This window comes from Mobula birostris, chromosome 5, assembly GCF_030028105.1.
Source record: "Mobula birostris isolate sMobBir1 chromosome 5, sMobBir1.hap1, whole genome shotgun sequence".
Taxonomy (NCBI): Eukaryota; Metazoa; Chordata; class Chondrichthyes; order Myliobatiformes; family Myliobatidae; genus Mobula; species Mobula birostris.
The window spans coordinates 184,061,030-184,079,477 of record NC_092374.1 but is presented as its reverse complement, the minus strand read 5'-3'; the positions used below and the strand labels follow the sequence as shown (position 1 = coordinate 184,079,477).

The window sequence follows — 18,448 nt, the reverse complement described above, 5'->3', positions numbered from 1 at the left end:
TGTCACATAATTGAAGAATGCCTTGGGGTTTTCCTTTATCCTACTTGCCAAGGCATTCTCATGCCCCCTTCTTAAGCTCCTTTCTTGCTTCCCAATATTCCTCAATAGACCCATCTGATCCTTGCTTCCTAAACCTCATGTATGCTGCTTTCTTCCACCTGACTAGATTTTCCACCTCACTTGTCACCCTTGGTTCCTTCATCCTACCATTGTTTGCAGAATCCGGATTTGATGGAGACAGCTGTGAGAAGCGCGGAGGAACACCTGGAGTAACTTCTGAAATGCCTGCTTCGCTGCCACTGCTACTGCGCGATCGAGAATCTCCGGAGACGAAGGCCCCATACCCTCGGCTTTGCCTATTGACTGTTGCGGGGGCCGGGGTCGAAACGCTCGGCAGAGATGGTACTCAGTGCTCGGTGTCGGAGAGGTGGTCGGAGGCTCGGAGTTTTCGGATGGACTCAGAGTCGGACTGTGGTCGGATGCTTCCAGTATGCTGCATCGGCAAGTTGACGGCGCTGGAGGTTTACCCGTCTGTGTGAGATGATGGGACTTTCAAGAGACTTTGAGTCTATTACCGTGCCATGGTCTGTTCATATCAAATTACGGTATTGTTTGCACTGTTGTAACTATATGTTATAATTATGTGTTTTTTTGTTAGTTTTAAGTCGGTTTGTCATGTGTTTCTGTGATATCATTCTGGAAAAAGATTGTATCATTTCTTAATGCATGCATTACTAAATGACAATAAAAGGGGACTGCGTGTCCTCATAATCTAATATTCTTCCTCACCGGCACAAAGTTATCCCTAACATCCTGCAAGAGATCCCTAAATGTTGACCACATATCCATAGTACATTTCCCTTCAAAAACATCATCCAAATTCACACCCGCAAGTTCTAGCCTTATAGCCTCATAATTTGCCCTTCCCCAATTAAAATATTTTCCTGTCCTCTCTGATTCTATCCTTTTCCATGATAATGCTAAAGGCCAGGGAGCAGTTGTCACTGTCCCCCAGATACTCACCCCCTGAGAGATCCGTGACCTGATCTGGTTTGTTACCTAATACAAGATCTAGTATGGCATTCCCCCTAGTCAGCCTGCCAAAATACTGTGACAAGAATCCGTCCTGGACACATTTAACAAACTATGCCCTGTCTAAGCCATTGGAACTAATTAGGTGCCAATCAATATTAGGGAAGTGAAAGTCACCCATGATAACAACCCTGTTATTGTTGCACCTTTCCAAAATCTGCTCCTCGGTATCTCTGCTGCTGCCAGGGGCCCTATAGAATACTCCCAATAGAGTAACTGCTCCCCTCCTGTTCCTGAGTTCCACCCATACTGACTCAAAAGAGGATCCTGCTACATTACCCACCCTTTCTGTAGCTATAATAGTATCCCTGACCAGTAATGCCACCCCTCCTCCCCTCCCCTCCATCCCTTTTAAAGCAATGAAATCCAGGAATATTGAGAATCCGTTCCTGCCCTGGTGCCAGCCAAGTCTCTGTAATGGCCACTACATCATAATTCCATGTATGTATCCAAGCTCTCAGTTAATCACCTTTGTTCCTGATGCTTCTTGCATTGAAGTACACGCACTTTAGCCCTTCTACCTTACTACCTTTACACCCATTATTTTGCTTCTCTTTCCTCAAAGCCTCTCTATATGTTAGATCTGGCTTTACTCCATGCACTTCTTCCACTGCTCTATTGCTCCAGGTTCCAACCCCTTGCAAATTAGTTTAAACCCTCCCAAACCATGCTAGCAAACCTACCTGCAAGGATATTGCACCCCCTCGAGTTCAGGTGTAACCTATCCAATCTGTACAGGTCCCACCTTCCCCAGAAGAGATCCCAATGGTCCAAAAATCTAAAACCCTGCTCCCTACACCAACTCCTCAGCCATGGATGCAACTGCCATCTCCTCCAATTCTTATCATCACTGTCACGTAGCACTGGCAGCGATACTGAGAACGCCACCCTTGAGGTCCTGTTCTTCAGCCTTCTGCCTAGTTCCCGAAACCCACACTTCAGGAACTCATCCCTCTTCCTGCCTATGTCGTTGGTACCAACATGTATCATGACTTCTGGTTCCTCTCTCTCTCGTACCAGGATGTCGTGCACCCAGACAGAGACATCTCGGACAAAAGAGCAGTAGAAGAATAAATGCTAAAGAGACAATAAGGGAAGAGCTGGAAGTGAACGTCCAAGAACGTGGTAGAAACACTGGGCAGGGGATGAAAACGATGTGGTTTGTTTCAGAGTTAGCAGTGGGAAATAAACTGTTCTTGAGTCACCCAGGATTTGTGGCTTCTGTATCTTCTCCCAGATGGTTGATGGTGGAAAAGAGAACTGGAAGGTTGACAGGCATTCTTGATGACATTGTTGTCTTTTCTGATGCAAAACACTGTGCAGATGAATGGTTAGAAAGAAATGATGGGCCTGTGATGGACTGGGCTGTGTTTAATACTCTCTGCAGGATCCATTGTTCCATTGCAGAGCATTTGCAATACGGAACTGAGATGTAGCTGATCAGGATACTTTCTACTGTGCAGCTATAGAAGTTCGAGAATATCTCATGGACAAGCTATATCTCCCTAGACGCTGAAAGTACATCCTGCATTCCATTTAATGCCCTGTCACAGTGGTGTTCGTTGTGCCTCTTCCCTCTTTCAAAGAACGCATGGCTGATTTCTTACTTCAGCGCCATTTTCCTGCTCTAACCCCATATCTATTGGCCTCTCTGAAATCCACCTTTGCCCTGTACTCAGTGACTGAACAGCAACCAGCCTCCCATCGATGGATTCCGTCCATACTTTTCACTGCAGCAGTAATAAGTTAGTATAATCAAAGAACCTACCCACTGCTGGCATTCTCTCTCCTCCACTCTTCCATCAGGTAGGATATCAAAAAAAACCTGAAAGCACGTAACACCAGCCTCTAGGACAATGTCTACCCCTCTGTATTTGGACAATTGAATAGTTCCCTAGTATGATAAGTTGGACTCTTGACCTCAGAATCTCCCTCATTATCTGTTTTGCTCCTTCATGTTCACGTGCACTGCACTTTCTCTATAGCTGTTACACTTTATTCTGCATTGCTGTTTTTTACCTGAATGCACTGTAATGATCTTATCTGCTTGTACAGTATGCAACACAAGCTTTTCACAGTGTCTTGATAGTACAACAATAATAAAATAATGCCTATTCCATCATCTATAGTACTGAGCAAAATTCTTAGGCACTGGAGATTTGTTGTATAGTTTGAGATGATCTAGCCAACACACAGTCCTGATCTCACTGTCTGGGATTACTTGGAGAGACAAAAGCAATTGAGACAGCCAACATCTACAGAAGAACTGGGGCAAGTTCTACAAGTTGCTTGGAACAACCTACAAGCTTATTTTCTTTTAAAACTGTATGACAGATTACATATCAGAATTTTTAAGGCAAGGGTTGTCATCACAAATATTGACTTGATTTAGCTTTTACTGTTTGCTGCTCTTTGTAGTAATTTTTTGATACTTAAAAACTTTTCAATTCATCACTTTTGAAAGCATCTTCACTTTGCAGATTTTTATTTTGCATGTTCCCAAGAATTTTGCACAGTACTGTAGATGAGGAGGTTTCTTCTCACTTTGTGAGACATTTTCTCAGGGTAGATATGTGAAATAGTCGAGAGCATAGTTTTACAGTGAGAGGAGGAACATTTCAAGGACATTGCAAGGTAAGGATTGTACACTGAAAGTGGTGGGTGCCTGGAACACGTTGCTGTGGGATATGGTGGTATCAGCAATGTTTAATAGGCATTTAGACAGGCTCATGACCAGGCAGGGGAAGAGGGATACGGATCATAGGTAGGCAGGTGGGATTAGTTAAAACTGGCATCATTGACAGCACAGACAAGGTGGGATGAATGGCCTGATCCTATGTTCTACTCCCATAATTTCATAACTCTTTGTTTTACTCTGTGACCTGTCATTCTGAACATCCATCCAGGCAAAACATTATTCCCACAACTATTCTGTCACCCCATTAATATTTGTCATGTTTTAAAGTGATCAGGCTTTCTCTTTTAAACTCTAGGAAGGCCCAGTTTTGTTTTGATACTCTACCTCATCTCATGACACATCTGCCAACCCAGGAATCAATCTGATGAACCATCATCACACTGCTTGTCCAAATCATTGGAGTATTGTGTGCGTTTCTGGTCACCCTGCTGTAGGAGACCTATCACATTTCTAGATTGGGTCCAGATAATTTTCCCGAGCATTCTGCTAGTTCTGGAGGCTTGAATTGTATGGAGAAACTGGAAAGGCTTGGACTGTTTTTTCTGCAGTTTAAGAGACCATGAGTTAATCTTTCAGAGGTCTATAAAATCATGAGGGGCATACAACATAGGAGAGTCAAAAATTACTAAAATGAGGAATTGTTGGGGTAGGTTAGTAGGTTTGCAGATGACACAAAGGTTAGTTGTGCTGTGCATAGTATAAAAAGTTGCTGTAGGGTAGAGTGGAATACACACAGGACACGGTTGGATGAAGAAGTAGCAGATAGAGTACAATCTGGGAAAATATGAAGTGATACACATTGGAAGATTGAACTTGAGTATGGAGTACAGGGTTTATTTCAGAATTCTTAGCAATGTGGAGAAGCAGAGCAATTTTGGTGTACACATCCATTGATGTGTCAAAGTCACCGTACAAAGCAATTGGGTGGGGAAGAAGGCATATGAAAATTATCACACCAGTAGTCGTGGATTGAGTTGAAAAGCCGTGACCCAAAGTCATAATGATGCCACTCTACAAACCTCCAGTTAGACCAGATTTAGAGTATTGTCCTCATTTCTGGTTGCCTCATTACAAGAAGGATATAGGCACTTCAGAGAGGGTGCAGAAGAGATTTACTAGAAATCTGCTTTGGTTAGAGAACATGAGGAAAGGTTGTATGAACTCGGACTTTTCTCTTTGGAGTGAGAGAGGATGAGAGGTGACTTGTTAGAGGTGTATAGGATGACAAGAGACACTGGTAAAGTGGAGATCCAATATCTTCTTCCCAAGGTGGCACTGGGCAATACCAGAGGATAGTGTAGGGGAGATGTCAGAGGTAGTTTTTTTTTTTACAGAGTGTGGTGGGTGTCTGGACCCTACTGTTGGGGTCCTGGTAGAGACTAATACAACAGCAACATCTTAAACAAGTACATTGATGTAAGGGAAATTGAAGACTATGTAAACATGAGGAAATCTGCAGATGCTGTGTACTGTGAAGGTTATGTGCTGTGTCGGAGGGAAGAATTAGAGTCATTGTCAAGTAGGATTATATGGGTCTGCACAACAGGGCCTATACTCTGCTGTACTGATCTATAATCCATGTTCTACATTCTACGTGCACTTTGCTCCTGTTTACATCAAGCATGCTGAGGTAGAGATATTCAGATTCCAAACCATGAACATCACCGACAGTCTGTCCTGATCCAGCAATGTAGACCTCATGGCCGAAACAAAAACACTCCAGCAAATCTACTTCCTCAGGATGCTAAAGAAACCCCTTTGATCCCAGCCAACCAATTTTTATTGATGCACTATGGTATGGCAAGAACTTTATCAAAAGCACAAGGGAGTTGTGAACTCTCTGCCCTGCAGCTAATTGACTCTGGCTCATCCTTACCATTACTGTAATGCCCTGGGTAAGGTTTTTGCTGCTAATACTGTAGGGTATGCACTTAATAGCTTCCTGTAGAAGCAGCATGTCTTGCTGACAGTATGTTTGGGTTTCCGGCAAGGATAAGGGGCTGTGATGTTCAACTCTGAAATGTTGTGTCAGCCAAACAGGATAGTGGAATTGGGAGAAGGTTTTCGAGAAAACTGTGCGGAGAGATATTTGTGATGGTCGCTGGTGGGGTTGGTGGTCTTTTTGGCGGGAGCTGCAAAGAGGACAGTAGGGAAGGTTGTTGGAGATAACGTGGGAAGGAGCATCCCCGTTGCGCAAGGGGCTTTGTGCAGACGGATGGCTGCAAGGTGGAAGGGCAAATACTCCAGAGAAAGCGCCCGTTTGTCCGAGATGGGTTTTCAAGCGACGTTTGGGAAGTGGTGTGGGCTTTCACACAGACCGTGAATTCAGCGCACGATTTAAAGGCGACGGCAGTATGAGCTCCAACTTTATGTGCACATTTGGACTGTGTTAACCGAAAGCGGCCCTTTTATTGTTTCCCCTTTTCATTTTCCTACTAACTGTCCGATAAAGCTGAAATTTGTAAATATATTTTCTTTATAATTTTATGGGTGTACGATCTGTCATATTGTGCCGACCAGCAATCGTGTGTATAGGCAGTATTTATGTAACATCAGATCAAACCGAGGATTCTTTAACCAGAACATCACGCGTTCCCGCTTAGCTGAACCTAAAATTATATCGACCCTAGACACATATAACTTATGAGAGGTGACCTTTTCACCGTTGAGTCTCGTGGTTGTTAGCGGGGATGGCAGCGAGCCAAGTTTCCATACAAGCCCTTTGGGGTGGGTGGTGTGGGTAGCTTCATCACACTCAGGCAGTTCCATCTCAGCCACAACCCTCTCCGATATCAAGGACATCTTAAAAGCCTTAAAAAAAGTAGTGGATAATATTTCAGGATTCATGAAGGATTTATTGAAATTGAATCACAGGGTAGTATATGGTGACATATATGTACTTTGATAATAAACTTACTTTGAGCTCCAGGAACCACAGTCCAGATCATTAATATAGATCAAGGGTTCCCAATCTTTTTATGCCATTGCCTCCCTATCATTAACCGGGGGGGGGGGGGGGGCGGGGAGGAGGGTGGAGACGAGTCGGTCTGTGCACCCTAGGTTTTGAAACTGTGATAACGATTGTGAACCTCTGGAGTCCCAGTACCCATGACTATCGTCCCCCCCCCCCCAATATATAAAACTGAAATGACCCACTTATTTCTCCACTGCTCTCTATCTGCTCGCCGATGCGCAAACCACACTGGCATGCTTCTCCCAGGGCATGTCCTAACTTCTCGAGTGCTAGTATTGACAGGCTTTGGAAAATCTGAATACACCACATCTCCTTATTTACTCTGATCTATTCTGCTCGTTATAGTCCCCTCAAAAACTTCTGATAGATTTCTAACCTACGACTTCCCCGTTGTAAATCCACGTTTGCGTGCTCAGTTCATTTGTACTGTTACAATGCCCCCGGAAATAGATACTGGCATTGGATGGCCAGTGTTTGGAACGTGTTAATGAAACCATCTGGTTAGCAGACTATAACCAAACAGGGATTACTAGTTTAAGCAAACCAGATAGATCTGCTCTGTTTACGACTGCAGGATCAGGTACAGGTGACCAGAAGTCACCACCTTCCCATGCGAATATAACGGTAAAGCATGCACAATAAGAATCCAGAAATAGACTTGCAGAGTGATGAGCGATACAAAACAGGAACAGGCTCTTTGACCCAACTGGTCCACACCGATCAAGATGCACATCTCAGCTGATTGTTGCCTTATACAATTTCCAGCCCACTTGATGTTGACTGGAGGATAAATGTGCACTGGTGATGGAGGAATGTATCAGTACAACCAGCTTTCTATAAGGTGTAGTCTGAACCCTATGTTATGTCGTAAAGAGCACTTTCCAGTCCGAAGGTTATAAAGACAAGATGCGTGCAATAGTAAACATCCCGAAATCCAGCATTTCCAGCGATAGAGTCACAAAAAAAAAAAAAATCCTTCGGCCCCCAGCAATCACTTCATTTTTACAGTAATAGTGACCCAGGAAGCTGGAGGATCTCGGCGGGTCAGGCAGCATCTATGGAGGGTAAGGGCCAGTCGACGTTTCACGTTAAGACCTGAAAGTCTGGATTCTAATCTTACACTAATGTTGTTCCAACACAGTTTGTTCTCTACATTCTCATCAGTCCTCACTTTCTCAAGTTGTACCACTTACTCACACTTGAGGGTCAAATTATCGACGGACACGCACTTCTTTAGGATGTAGGAGGACCCATGCAGGGAGAACGGGAAGACTTCACATTGACAACGCCGGGCGTTGAGACGGAACTCAAGTCTGTAACATCTGTGGAAAAGATCAGTCGACGTTTCGGGCTGGAACTCTTTGTCAGGACTGTAGAGGGAAGGGACCTCTGCCCCTTCCCTCTACAGTCCCGATGAAGGATTCTGGCCCGAAACGTCGAGAGATCTTTTCCACAGATGCTGCCGGACCTGCTGAGTTCCTGCAGCGTGTTGTGATTGTTGCGTTGACCCCAGCATCTGCAGATTATTTTGTGTTTACAGGTCTGTAACAGCCGAGAAACAACGGCTCTCAGTCACCACTCTACTATACTACCATAAAGATTCAAAGAAAGGCGGAATTTATTGCGTGACTGGCACTATGTGCTTGGTACATGGGTGTGTGGGAGTTGTGGGGGGGGGGGGGGGGGGAGCCAGTTGTCCGCAGAGAACTCTCGATTCTGGGATCGCACCACAGGACGCAGAGCTGAGGATGAACCGGGGCAAGGAAATGGAGATCAGGAAGAACCGTGTGGACCAGGAGCTCGATCATGCTGCCACCCAACTTGCTAAAGCCCTCAAATCTACAATGATAACGAATAAATTATTTTGATTTAAGCATATAATTAGCTGCTTATAACTGATTTTCGTATATTTATTGATATTCAATTATCTTACCCACTGCCTTCTGACCATTTCCGCTCTCCTTCCGCATGAAGAGACACAAGAGACTGCAGGTACACGAAAAATCATGACCTCGCGTTACTCGTCGCTGCTCACCGCTCATTGGGGAGGACCCGGAAAACGTCCCTCAAGGGGACCGGCAGCTCAATATGCGCGGGAAAGTAGATCCCTCTCAACTCACCTGCAGTCTTTTTGCAATCTGTTGCTTCATTTCTCTCTGAGATAAGCGTTTCTTTTAGTTTTCTTGCGGGATCACGCACTTCTCTGTCGCCGTGTATATTCCACATAGATATCGTTGCGCGTATGTATGCTCAGTGATTGGAGAGATATGGGTTCACTGCGGGGAAGTTGCGCTGAGACAGGTGATGCCTGCAGAACATGAAACATTACGGCACAGAAACAGACCCTCGGCCCACGATGTCTGCGCCGAACATGATGCCCAATTAAACTGAATCCCCTCTGCCGATCCATATTCCCTCCATACTCTGCATAATCATGTGCCCAACAGTCTCTTAAACACGAACAGCATACTTCCTCCGCAACCCATTCCTGGTACCCGGCACTCTCTAAACTTTCGCTGCACATCTCCTTGAAACTCTCCTCTCTCAGCTCCACGGCAACTTTAAACTATGCCCTGCAGTATTTAACCCTTCTCCTCTGAGCTTCCGACGCTCCAGATAAAACAGCACAAGCTAGTCCGATCTCACCTCTAATCCAGCTGAACCACTTCTGCGCCCTTCCCACAGCCTCCCGATCCTTCCTGTAATGGAGCGACCCGAAATGCAGACAATAGTTATTGGGCAGCAGAAAGCGAACGTGGACCAGACTTTCACTTCTTCTGCACGTCTTCCCTTTGAACGATCGCCGCAAAGGAAACTACTGCAGGTTCCCATTTCCGATGTGCTCCTTGTCCGCGGGATGGTTTACAGGCCGATCGTCACATGGAATGGGTCCAAGAGCTCATAACGGTTGCGCAGACCTGCGTGTTGTAGCGGAATGGTAAGAGAATTATCTGCCGCGGGTTTATTTAGTAGCTGCATAGTTATTTAAATATTAATTATGTTTATGGAGAAGATAGCTAGCATCTATTTCCCAGGACAGGAGTGCCTAATGCTAGAGGGCACAAGTTTAAATTGAGAGAAAGAGAGAAAGAGGTAATCTGAGGAGTAAATAGTTCACACAATGCTGGTATCAGTCATAGCCTGTCAGAGATGGTGCTGCATGCAGGGACTGTAACAACACTTATACGGCGTCTTGACAGTAAAATACAGCAGAATATGGAAATAATGCAGGCATTGGGAATTTGTATGGCCAATATAGACGCAGCGGGCAGAAATATCAGTTTTGATGCTGTAGAATTCCATGACTTGTGTTGCCGAAAGAGGACCAGATGTGTCGATGCGAACCAAGCCTTTGACTATTATTGTTCGGGGTTAACGTTCCTCCAGAGATATCACGCAGTCTGTTTTCCGTCCACCCCCCCCCCCCCCCACCCCGATCCCCGAAAGACTCCTCCATCTATCTCTGAAATGCAGCTCGATAAGACGACGCAGCCCTTGACGGAAGAGAGTTCTTCCTTTACTCCACAGAGTAATAGCGTTGCCAGATATTTGGAATTCCAGGTGCACACGTGAGCCAGATGTTATCAGATTCGCAAGGATTCCCTAAGGCAATCCTCCGTTGAGTTCAACACTGACTGCGAACTCCTGCGTCGCTGCTGGCACCAAACTGCATCGAGCTCTGTTTTTCCTTTGGGTTCATCAGACATATAGAGAGGGAGAGCTTGCTACATGGCAACAGATTACTCTCCATATCGTACTGACAAGGCTTGCATATGTAGACGACTAGGACGACCTTGACCGACGTAGGCCTCACACACACAGACAGAGTGGATGTGGAAAGTATGTTTCCTACAGTGGGTGAATCTAGCACCAGAGGGCATAACCTCAGAACAGAGGGACGTCCATTTAGGACAGAGATTATGATGAATATCTTTAGCCAGAGGGTGGTGAATCTAGGATTCATTGCCATGGTGTCATAAGGGGGCGGCACTGATGGCCGACCCAAGTGCAAGACACAGACATTGAAGTACCAGGAACAGGACTCAAAGTGTCAAGAAAGCAAGGAAAGTGGAGAAGAAAGGACGCTGGACATTGACACAGGACCTGGATGAGACTAGGATGCAGGACCTGGGCTAGGACATGGACAAGAAACACAGAAACTGGAGAAGGAACTAGGAACAAGGAGCCTGGACTAGTGACACAGAACTCCAGAACCAGAGCCTGGACAAGGACCCAGAACCTGGGCCTTGGTTGGGACTTGGATCCTGGGTCTTGACTCGGAACCAGAACCCGGGTCTAGGCTGGGATTCAGGACTAGGATCTTGGCAAGGACAGGACATGGCTACAGAACAGGACGTGGAACTCCTGCACAGGACAAGGCACATGGACTGGATGAGAACACAAAGCATTGACTTGGACAGGACGAGGTTCTTGGACATGGCTTGGACAGGACGAGAGACTCCTGGACAGGAAGAGAGAACCCCAGAACCGGGCTGGGCGAGGTACTCCTGGGCTGGGCGAGGCACATGTACAGAACAAGAACATGAAGCCTTGACTTGGTCGAGGGAGAACAGGAAGGCAGAACCTTGGTCGAGGGAGAACAGGAACGCAGAGCCTTGGTCGAGGGAGAATAGAAATATGGAACACAGAGCCTGGACCCCTCCTTGGGAACAGGACTTGGGGCTAGGGCTCTAAATGGAGTCAGGACCCCTCCTAGGGAGCAGGACATACGGCCAGGACTTGTACACAGAACACTGAGAGACAGTTCCCAACAACAGTTCCCGCCTTCCTCTTCCACTTCTCCACACACTGCTCTCCACATCTACTCCACCCAACCCTATCACCCTCTCCACAACATTCCTCTCTACTCCTCTCTTTCCAGCTCTACACTACCCACACCACAAAAGTCTCCACCTCATCCCTCTCCAACCCTCTCTGCTATACATCTTTCCAAATCTCCTCACCCTGCCCAAATCCCTCTCTCAATTCTCCATCCCACCTCCCTATTCACATCTCCTTGCCAACCTGCTGTTGGTGTGGAATGAGAGTATTAATAGTAGCAGCAATCTCTGTCAACTGGGAAACACTTCTACAATCAGAGGGTGGCAAATTTCAGACATTTCCTCACCCAGCATTGACAGATATTACATCGAACAGACAATTTGGTCCACCATGTCTGTGCCCACCATAAGGGTAATTTGAGATAATCCTATCTGCCAGCCTCTGCTGCTCCAGAGAAAACAATCAAAGCCTGCTTAACCTATAGCTAATATCATTCAGGCAGCATCCTGGTAAACCCCTGCACCCTCACTATGCCTTCCACGTTCTTCCTGTAATAGGGCGATTAGAACTCCCAATGCACCTATTCATCTTCTTTACCATGCTGTTTGCTTATGTTGACCCTTCCAGGGAATTATGGACTTGGAACCCAAGATCTCTCTGTACGTCAACACTGTTAACTGTCTGGTCATTCACTGTGTGCATTATTGCATTTTGGCAACAGCTTACACTTGCCTGGATTAATCCTCATCTGCCATTTCTTCCCTATATTTGTAAACTTAACTCTATTAGGATGGTGGTGAATATTGGTCAATGCAATATATTAAGGGACAACAGGGAAGCACAAAGAGACAGATAGATAATTAATATGTGCCTGACAGCTGTTACATTTATGAGCTCATGTAGATGGCGCACAGATCTCCAGAAATCCCATCTAATAGCACAATGTCTGGGCGCTAAACAACAGACTTCCCCATAGTGTGATAATATTTTGGTTAAAATGCCCCTAGAAGTGAACAGACTTATTCCTGCCCAGTCAGCCATTGTCAATGAGTTGAGCAGGAAACCAGGAAAATCTAAATCAAAAGTACGCTGATGACATTTTGAAGTAGTTACACTGACTCTACTCTCTGTCAGGGTATTGAAACACACTGAGAAGCCAAACAGAACACTGTACTCCTTGGATTCTATTCTCTTTCACATCAAATGCAGAAACTTGGGCTGAATACAATCAGAGTGTCAGGAACATTACTGCAGTGATAATGAGCAATTGAAGATGGTGGTAAAAACAGTTTTGAGGAAGGAAAGAGAGATTTTAATCATCAGCAATATCTTATTAGACCAAGATCCTTTCCTCCTTCAGAGGGAATACTTAAGAGGTCAGCAAGAAGTTGGTCATGAAATTGTGAACATAGAGATATTCACACAGGATGAGAGAGCATGTATACAAAATAGTTATCCAGCAATTCAATAGGGACATAATGTACCAGCCTGAAGAGTGGTTAGTATGTGGACTGTTTGGACAAGCAGTATAGAAGTTGTCTACATTAGGGAGAAAGGAACTGAAAACAGGAAGATTTTGGTTCAACAGTTTGGAGAAGTATGGATAAAATAAAAGTAGAGTGCAGCAGAGGTTGCTAAAATCTCTAGAATAAAGAATGCCAGAGGTTAGAAAGGAATAAGAATTTAACTCCAGTCAACATGGAGAAAAACTGAGAAGTAGGGTGGTGAATACAGGCTGAACATGTCCTATTTGAATGCCCACAATATATGAACTAAGATAGATGAGCTTATAAGATCAGCTAGAAATCAGTAGGTATAACATATTGGCCAGACAGAGCCCTGGTTGAAAAAAAGATCACAGCTGGGAGCTAAGCTCCCCAGAATGCACATCGTTTTGAAAGAACAGGGCCCCGAGCAGAGATAGTTAAATCACCTCTGGTGACAGTTGTGGTATCCGAGGATTGAAGATTATTTATGGATAGCCTATGTTGTTCTTCTGTTTAAGAAAGGCCCTATAAATAAATCAAGAAATTATAGGCTAGTGAACCTGACATCAGTAGCAGGAAAGTTATTGGAAGTTATTCGAAGTGACCGGATAAAGATTTGGATAGACATAGATTGATGAAGTGTGGCTTCATGCGTGGCAGGTCATGTTCAAACAATCTTATAACGTTCTTTTTAAGTATTTTACCTGGAAAATTGATGAAGGAAAGGCAGTGGATGTTTTCTAGCTGGACTTCAGCAAGGCATTTGACAAAGTCCCGTACAGGAGGTTGGACAAGAAAGTTCAGTCACTTAGCATCAAGATGAGGTAGTAAATTGAATTGGACATTGGCTTTGTGAGAGAAGCTAGTGAGTGGTTGTATGTGGTTGCCTGTCTGACTGGAGCCCTGTGACTAGAGGAGTGCAGCAGGGATCGATGTTGGATCTTTTGTTGTTTGTCATCTATATTAATGATCTAGATGATAGTGTGGTTAACTCAATCAACAAATTTGCAGATGTCACCAAGATTTGGGGTGTCATGGACAGCAAGGAAGGCTATCATGGTCTGCAGTGGGTTCTGCACCAGCTGGAAAAATAGTCTGTAAAATGGCAGATGGAATATAATGCAGACAATTGTAAGCTATTGCACTTTGGTATGACTAACCAGGGTAGGTCTTACACAGTGAATGGTAGGGCAGTGAGGAGTGTGAATGAACAAAGAGATCTGAGAATACAGGTCCATAATTAATTGAAAGTGGCATCACAGGAAGATACAGTTGTAAAGAAAGTTTTTAGCACATTGGCCTTCAAATATCAATGTACTCTTCACCATTTTCACCTCGGACTTCAACTACTGCACAGAGTCTTGTCATCTTCAGAAGTTTTCAGATGACTCTGCCATAGTTGGATGCATCAGCAAGGGAGATGAGGCTGAGTACAGGGCTATGGTAGGAAACTTTGTCACATGGTGTGAGCAGAATTATCTGCAGCTTAATGTGAAAAAGACTAAGGAGCTGGTGGTAGACCTGAGAAGAGCTAAGGTACCGATGACCCCTGTTTCCATCCAGGGGGTCAGTGTGGACATGGTGGAGGATTACAAATACCTGGGGGAACAAATTGACAATAAACTGGACTGCTCAAAGAACACTGAGGCTGTCTACAAGAAGGGTCAGAGCTGTCTCTATTTCCTGAGGAGACTGAGGTCCTTTAACATCTGTTGGACGATGTTGAGGATGTTCTACGAGTCTGTGGTGGCCAGTGCTATCATGTTTACTGTTGTGTGCTGGGGCAGCAGGCTGAGGGTAGCAGACACCAACAGAATCAACAAACTCATTCGTAAGGCCAGTGATGTTGTAGGGATGGAACTGGACTCTCTCACAGTGGTGTCTGAAAAGAGGATGCTGTCTAAGTTGCATGCCATCTTGGTCAATGTCTCCCATCCACTACATAATGTACTGGGTGGGCACAGGAGTACATTCACTCAGAAACTCATTCCACAGAGATGCAGCACTGAGGATCATAGGAAGTCATTCCTGCCTGTGGCCATCAAACTTTACCACTCCTCCCTTGGAGAGTCAGACACCCTGAGCCAATAGGCTGGTCCTGGACTTATTTCATAATTTACTGGCATAATTTACATATTGCTATTTACATATTACTATTTGACTATTTATGGTTCTATTACTATTTATTATTTATGGTGCAACTGTAACAAAAAACAATTTCCCCCAGGATCAATAAAGTATGTCTATGACTATGACTATGACTATGACTATTGAGTACAGGAGAAGCCATGTTATGTTGAAATTGTATAAGACATTGATGAGGTCTGATTGGGAGTATTGTGTGCCGTTTTGGTGACCTACCTACAGGAAAGGTGTAAACAAGTTTGAAGGAGTACAGGGAAAATTTACAAGGATGTTGCAAGGACTTAAATTGTAAGAAAAATTGAATAGGTTCGGACTATATTCCTTAGAAGATTGAGAGGAGATCTGACAGAAGTATACAACATTTTGAACGTTATAAATAGGGTAAATGCAAGCATGCTCTTTCCACTGAGATTGAGTGGGACTACAACCAGAGGTCATGAGTCAAAGGTGAAAGAGGAAAAGTTTAAGGGGACTATGAGGAAACTTTTTCATTCAGAGGGTAGTGAGAATGTGGAACGTAATGCCAGCAGTGGAATACATGCAAGCTCGATTTCAGCGTTTGAGAAGTTTGGATAGGCACATGGATCGCAGGAAGGCAAAGGAGATGAGGGGGCTCTGTTGGAAAAATTGAAATCAAATCCTTAGAGAAAGTGACATGGGATCAGAAAATTGGGAATACTTTTGGGTAGGGTTGAAAAAAACTGCAGGGAGTTCTGTATAAGGCTCTGAATAGAGGCTAGGATGTGGGGTATAAATTGGATTACTGAGCCTCTGGTGATGATCCTTGCATCATCAATAGGGACAGGAGAAGTGCTAGGGGATTGGAAGGTTGCAAACATTATTCCCTTGTTCAAGAAAGGGAGTGGAGATAACATAGGAAATTATAGACCAGTGAGTTTTTCTTCATTGGCAAGCAAGTTGTTGGAGAAAATCTTAAGAAACAGGATTTATGAGCATTTGGAGAGACAGAATCTGGTTAGGGATAGTCAGCATGGCTTTGTCAAGATCAGGTCATGACTTATGAACTTGATTGAATTCTTTGAGGATGCAACAAAACACACTGATGAGGGTAGAACACTGAATGTAGTGTGTATGGATTTCAATAAGGCACTTGATAAGGTTCCCCATGCGAGGCTCATTCTGAAAGTAATGAATCATGGGATCCAAGGAGACCTTGCTTTGCGGATCCAGAATTGGCTTGACCACAGAAGGCAAAAGCGGTTATAGATGGTTCATATGCTGCGTGGAGGACAGTGACCAGTGGTGTTCCTCAGGGATCTGTTCTGGGACCCCTGTTCTTTGTGATTTTCATAACTGACCTAAATGAGGAAGTAGAAGGTTAGTAAGGTTGCTCCTGAAACAAAAGTTGTGGACAGTCTGGAGGGTTCTCAGATGTTACAGCTTGATAGGATGAAGAACTGGGCTGAGAATTGGCAGATGGAGTTCAATGCAGATAAGTGTGAAGTGGTTCATTTTGTGAGTTCAAAGTTGAGGACAGAATATAATGTTAATGATAAGACTCTTGGCATTGTGGATGATCAGCAAGATCTTGGGGTCCATGCTCATAGGACACTCAAAGTTGCTGTGCAGGTTGACAGTGTTGTTAAGAAGGCACATGTTATGTTGGTCTTCATCAACCGTGGGACTGAGCTCAAAAGCCGTGTGAGTTCCGGTCACCTCTTACAGGAAGGATGCGGATGCTATAGAAAAAGTGGAAAGGAGATTTACAAGGATGTTGCCTGGATTGGAGAGCATGCCAATGAGAATAGCTTGAGTGACCTTGGCCTTTTCTCCTTGGAGTGACAGAGCATGAGAGGTAACCTAATAAAGGTGTACAAGATGATGAGGAGCATTGGTAGTGTGGATAGCCAGAGGCTTTTTCCCAGGGCTGAAATGGCTAACACAAGGGGGCATAGTTTTAAGATGCTTAGAAGTAGGTACCGAGGGGATGCCAGGGGCAAATTTTCACACAGAAAGTTGTGGGTACATGGAATGCACTGCCGGCAACGATGGTGAAAGCGGATACAATAGGGTCTTTTAAGTGCACCTTAGATAGGTACATGGAGCTTAGAAAGATAGAGGGTTATACGCTAGGGAAATTCTAGGCAGTTTCTAGAGTGGGTTACTATGTTGGCACAACATTGTGGCCAAAGAGCCTGTAATGTGCTCTAGATTTCTATGTTCTATGTTCTATTAACACATAAACAAGGCAGCCTGCGATGTGCTTCGGTTATTAGTTGGCTGAGCCAGGTCCTAAAGCATCCGATCACCTCTCATGAATTAAAAAGGTGAATACCTGCAGATGCCACAGAACCTGCAATTGAAACAAACCATCGAGGTTTCTCAGAAGCTCAGGCAGCATTTGCAGAAAGCGAAGCTGGGTAAATGTTTTAGAAATGGATCACACCAGTGAACTGGATGCCAAGAGTACAGTCTACACTGCGGGGAAATTTTTAGAAACAATAATCAGGGAAAATATTAACAGGTGCTTGGAAAAGTCAGGATTGATAAAGTAGAGGCCAGAGTGATTTACATAAGGCAATAAGTGAAGAAAAAAATCAGAAGATGCTGGAAAACTGAATTCAAGTAATCTGAAATCTTTATTAAAGACAATTCACGTATGACAAATCAGACAGGATAGTCTGATGTAGTAAAGTCTGATTTATGAAAACAGTACTGTTATACGAAAGTTGCAAATTCACAAAGACAGATACAACAGGGTTGCATTTAAACCTCACTCAAAAGCTGGTTTGGTAAATGGATAACCTTGGAATTAAAATATTAATAGTAATGTGGATAGAAAATAGACTTCAAAGTAGAGACAATGGTGCTCAATGTTTGTATTCAGATTGGTGGAAGGTAGACTTGGCATTTGCTGGCATCCATGCTGGGATCATTGCTTTGATTACTGCAAATTAATAACACAGATCTAACTTCCTTCTGCCAGGCTGACCTTTCACTGACCTTTTTTTTAAACCTGGCATTAATCACCAAAGGCTGTAGAAACAAATAGTTACTTAATCAGCACCCACGACCTAACTGCTATTATTGTTGTTTTGGAGATAATGTGTGGAGCAAGCCCTTCCAACTCAATGAGCCACACCACCCAGAAATCCAGCTATTTAACAGTCATCCTAATGATGGGACAGTCATTTATGACCAATTAACTTACTGATGGGTACATGCTTGGACTGTGGAAGAAAATCAAACTTGCCAGAGGAAACACATGCAGTCATGGGGAGAACACATAAACTCCTTGGAATTGAACTC

At 44.3% G+C, this 18,448-nt stretch overlaps 1 protein-coding gene across 1 annotated transcript in view; it reads left to right on the top strand.

Annotated features, from left to right (window-relative positions):
- The window catches only part of LOC140198115 (uncharacterized), a 38,958-nt gene extending 37,994 nt beyond the window's left edge, over nucleotides 1-964 (top strand). Inside the window, exon 5 of the mRNA XM_072259043.1 lies at nucleotides 220-964. Within this exon, the coding sequence (XP_072115144.1) occupies nucleotides 220-539 (320 nt within the window). The 3' untranslated portion in view covers nucleotides 540-964. The remainder of the gene's footprint in view (nucleotides 1-219) is intronic.
- The last annotated feature ends 17,484 nt before the right edge of the window (nucleotides 965-18,448 follow it).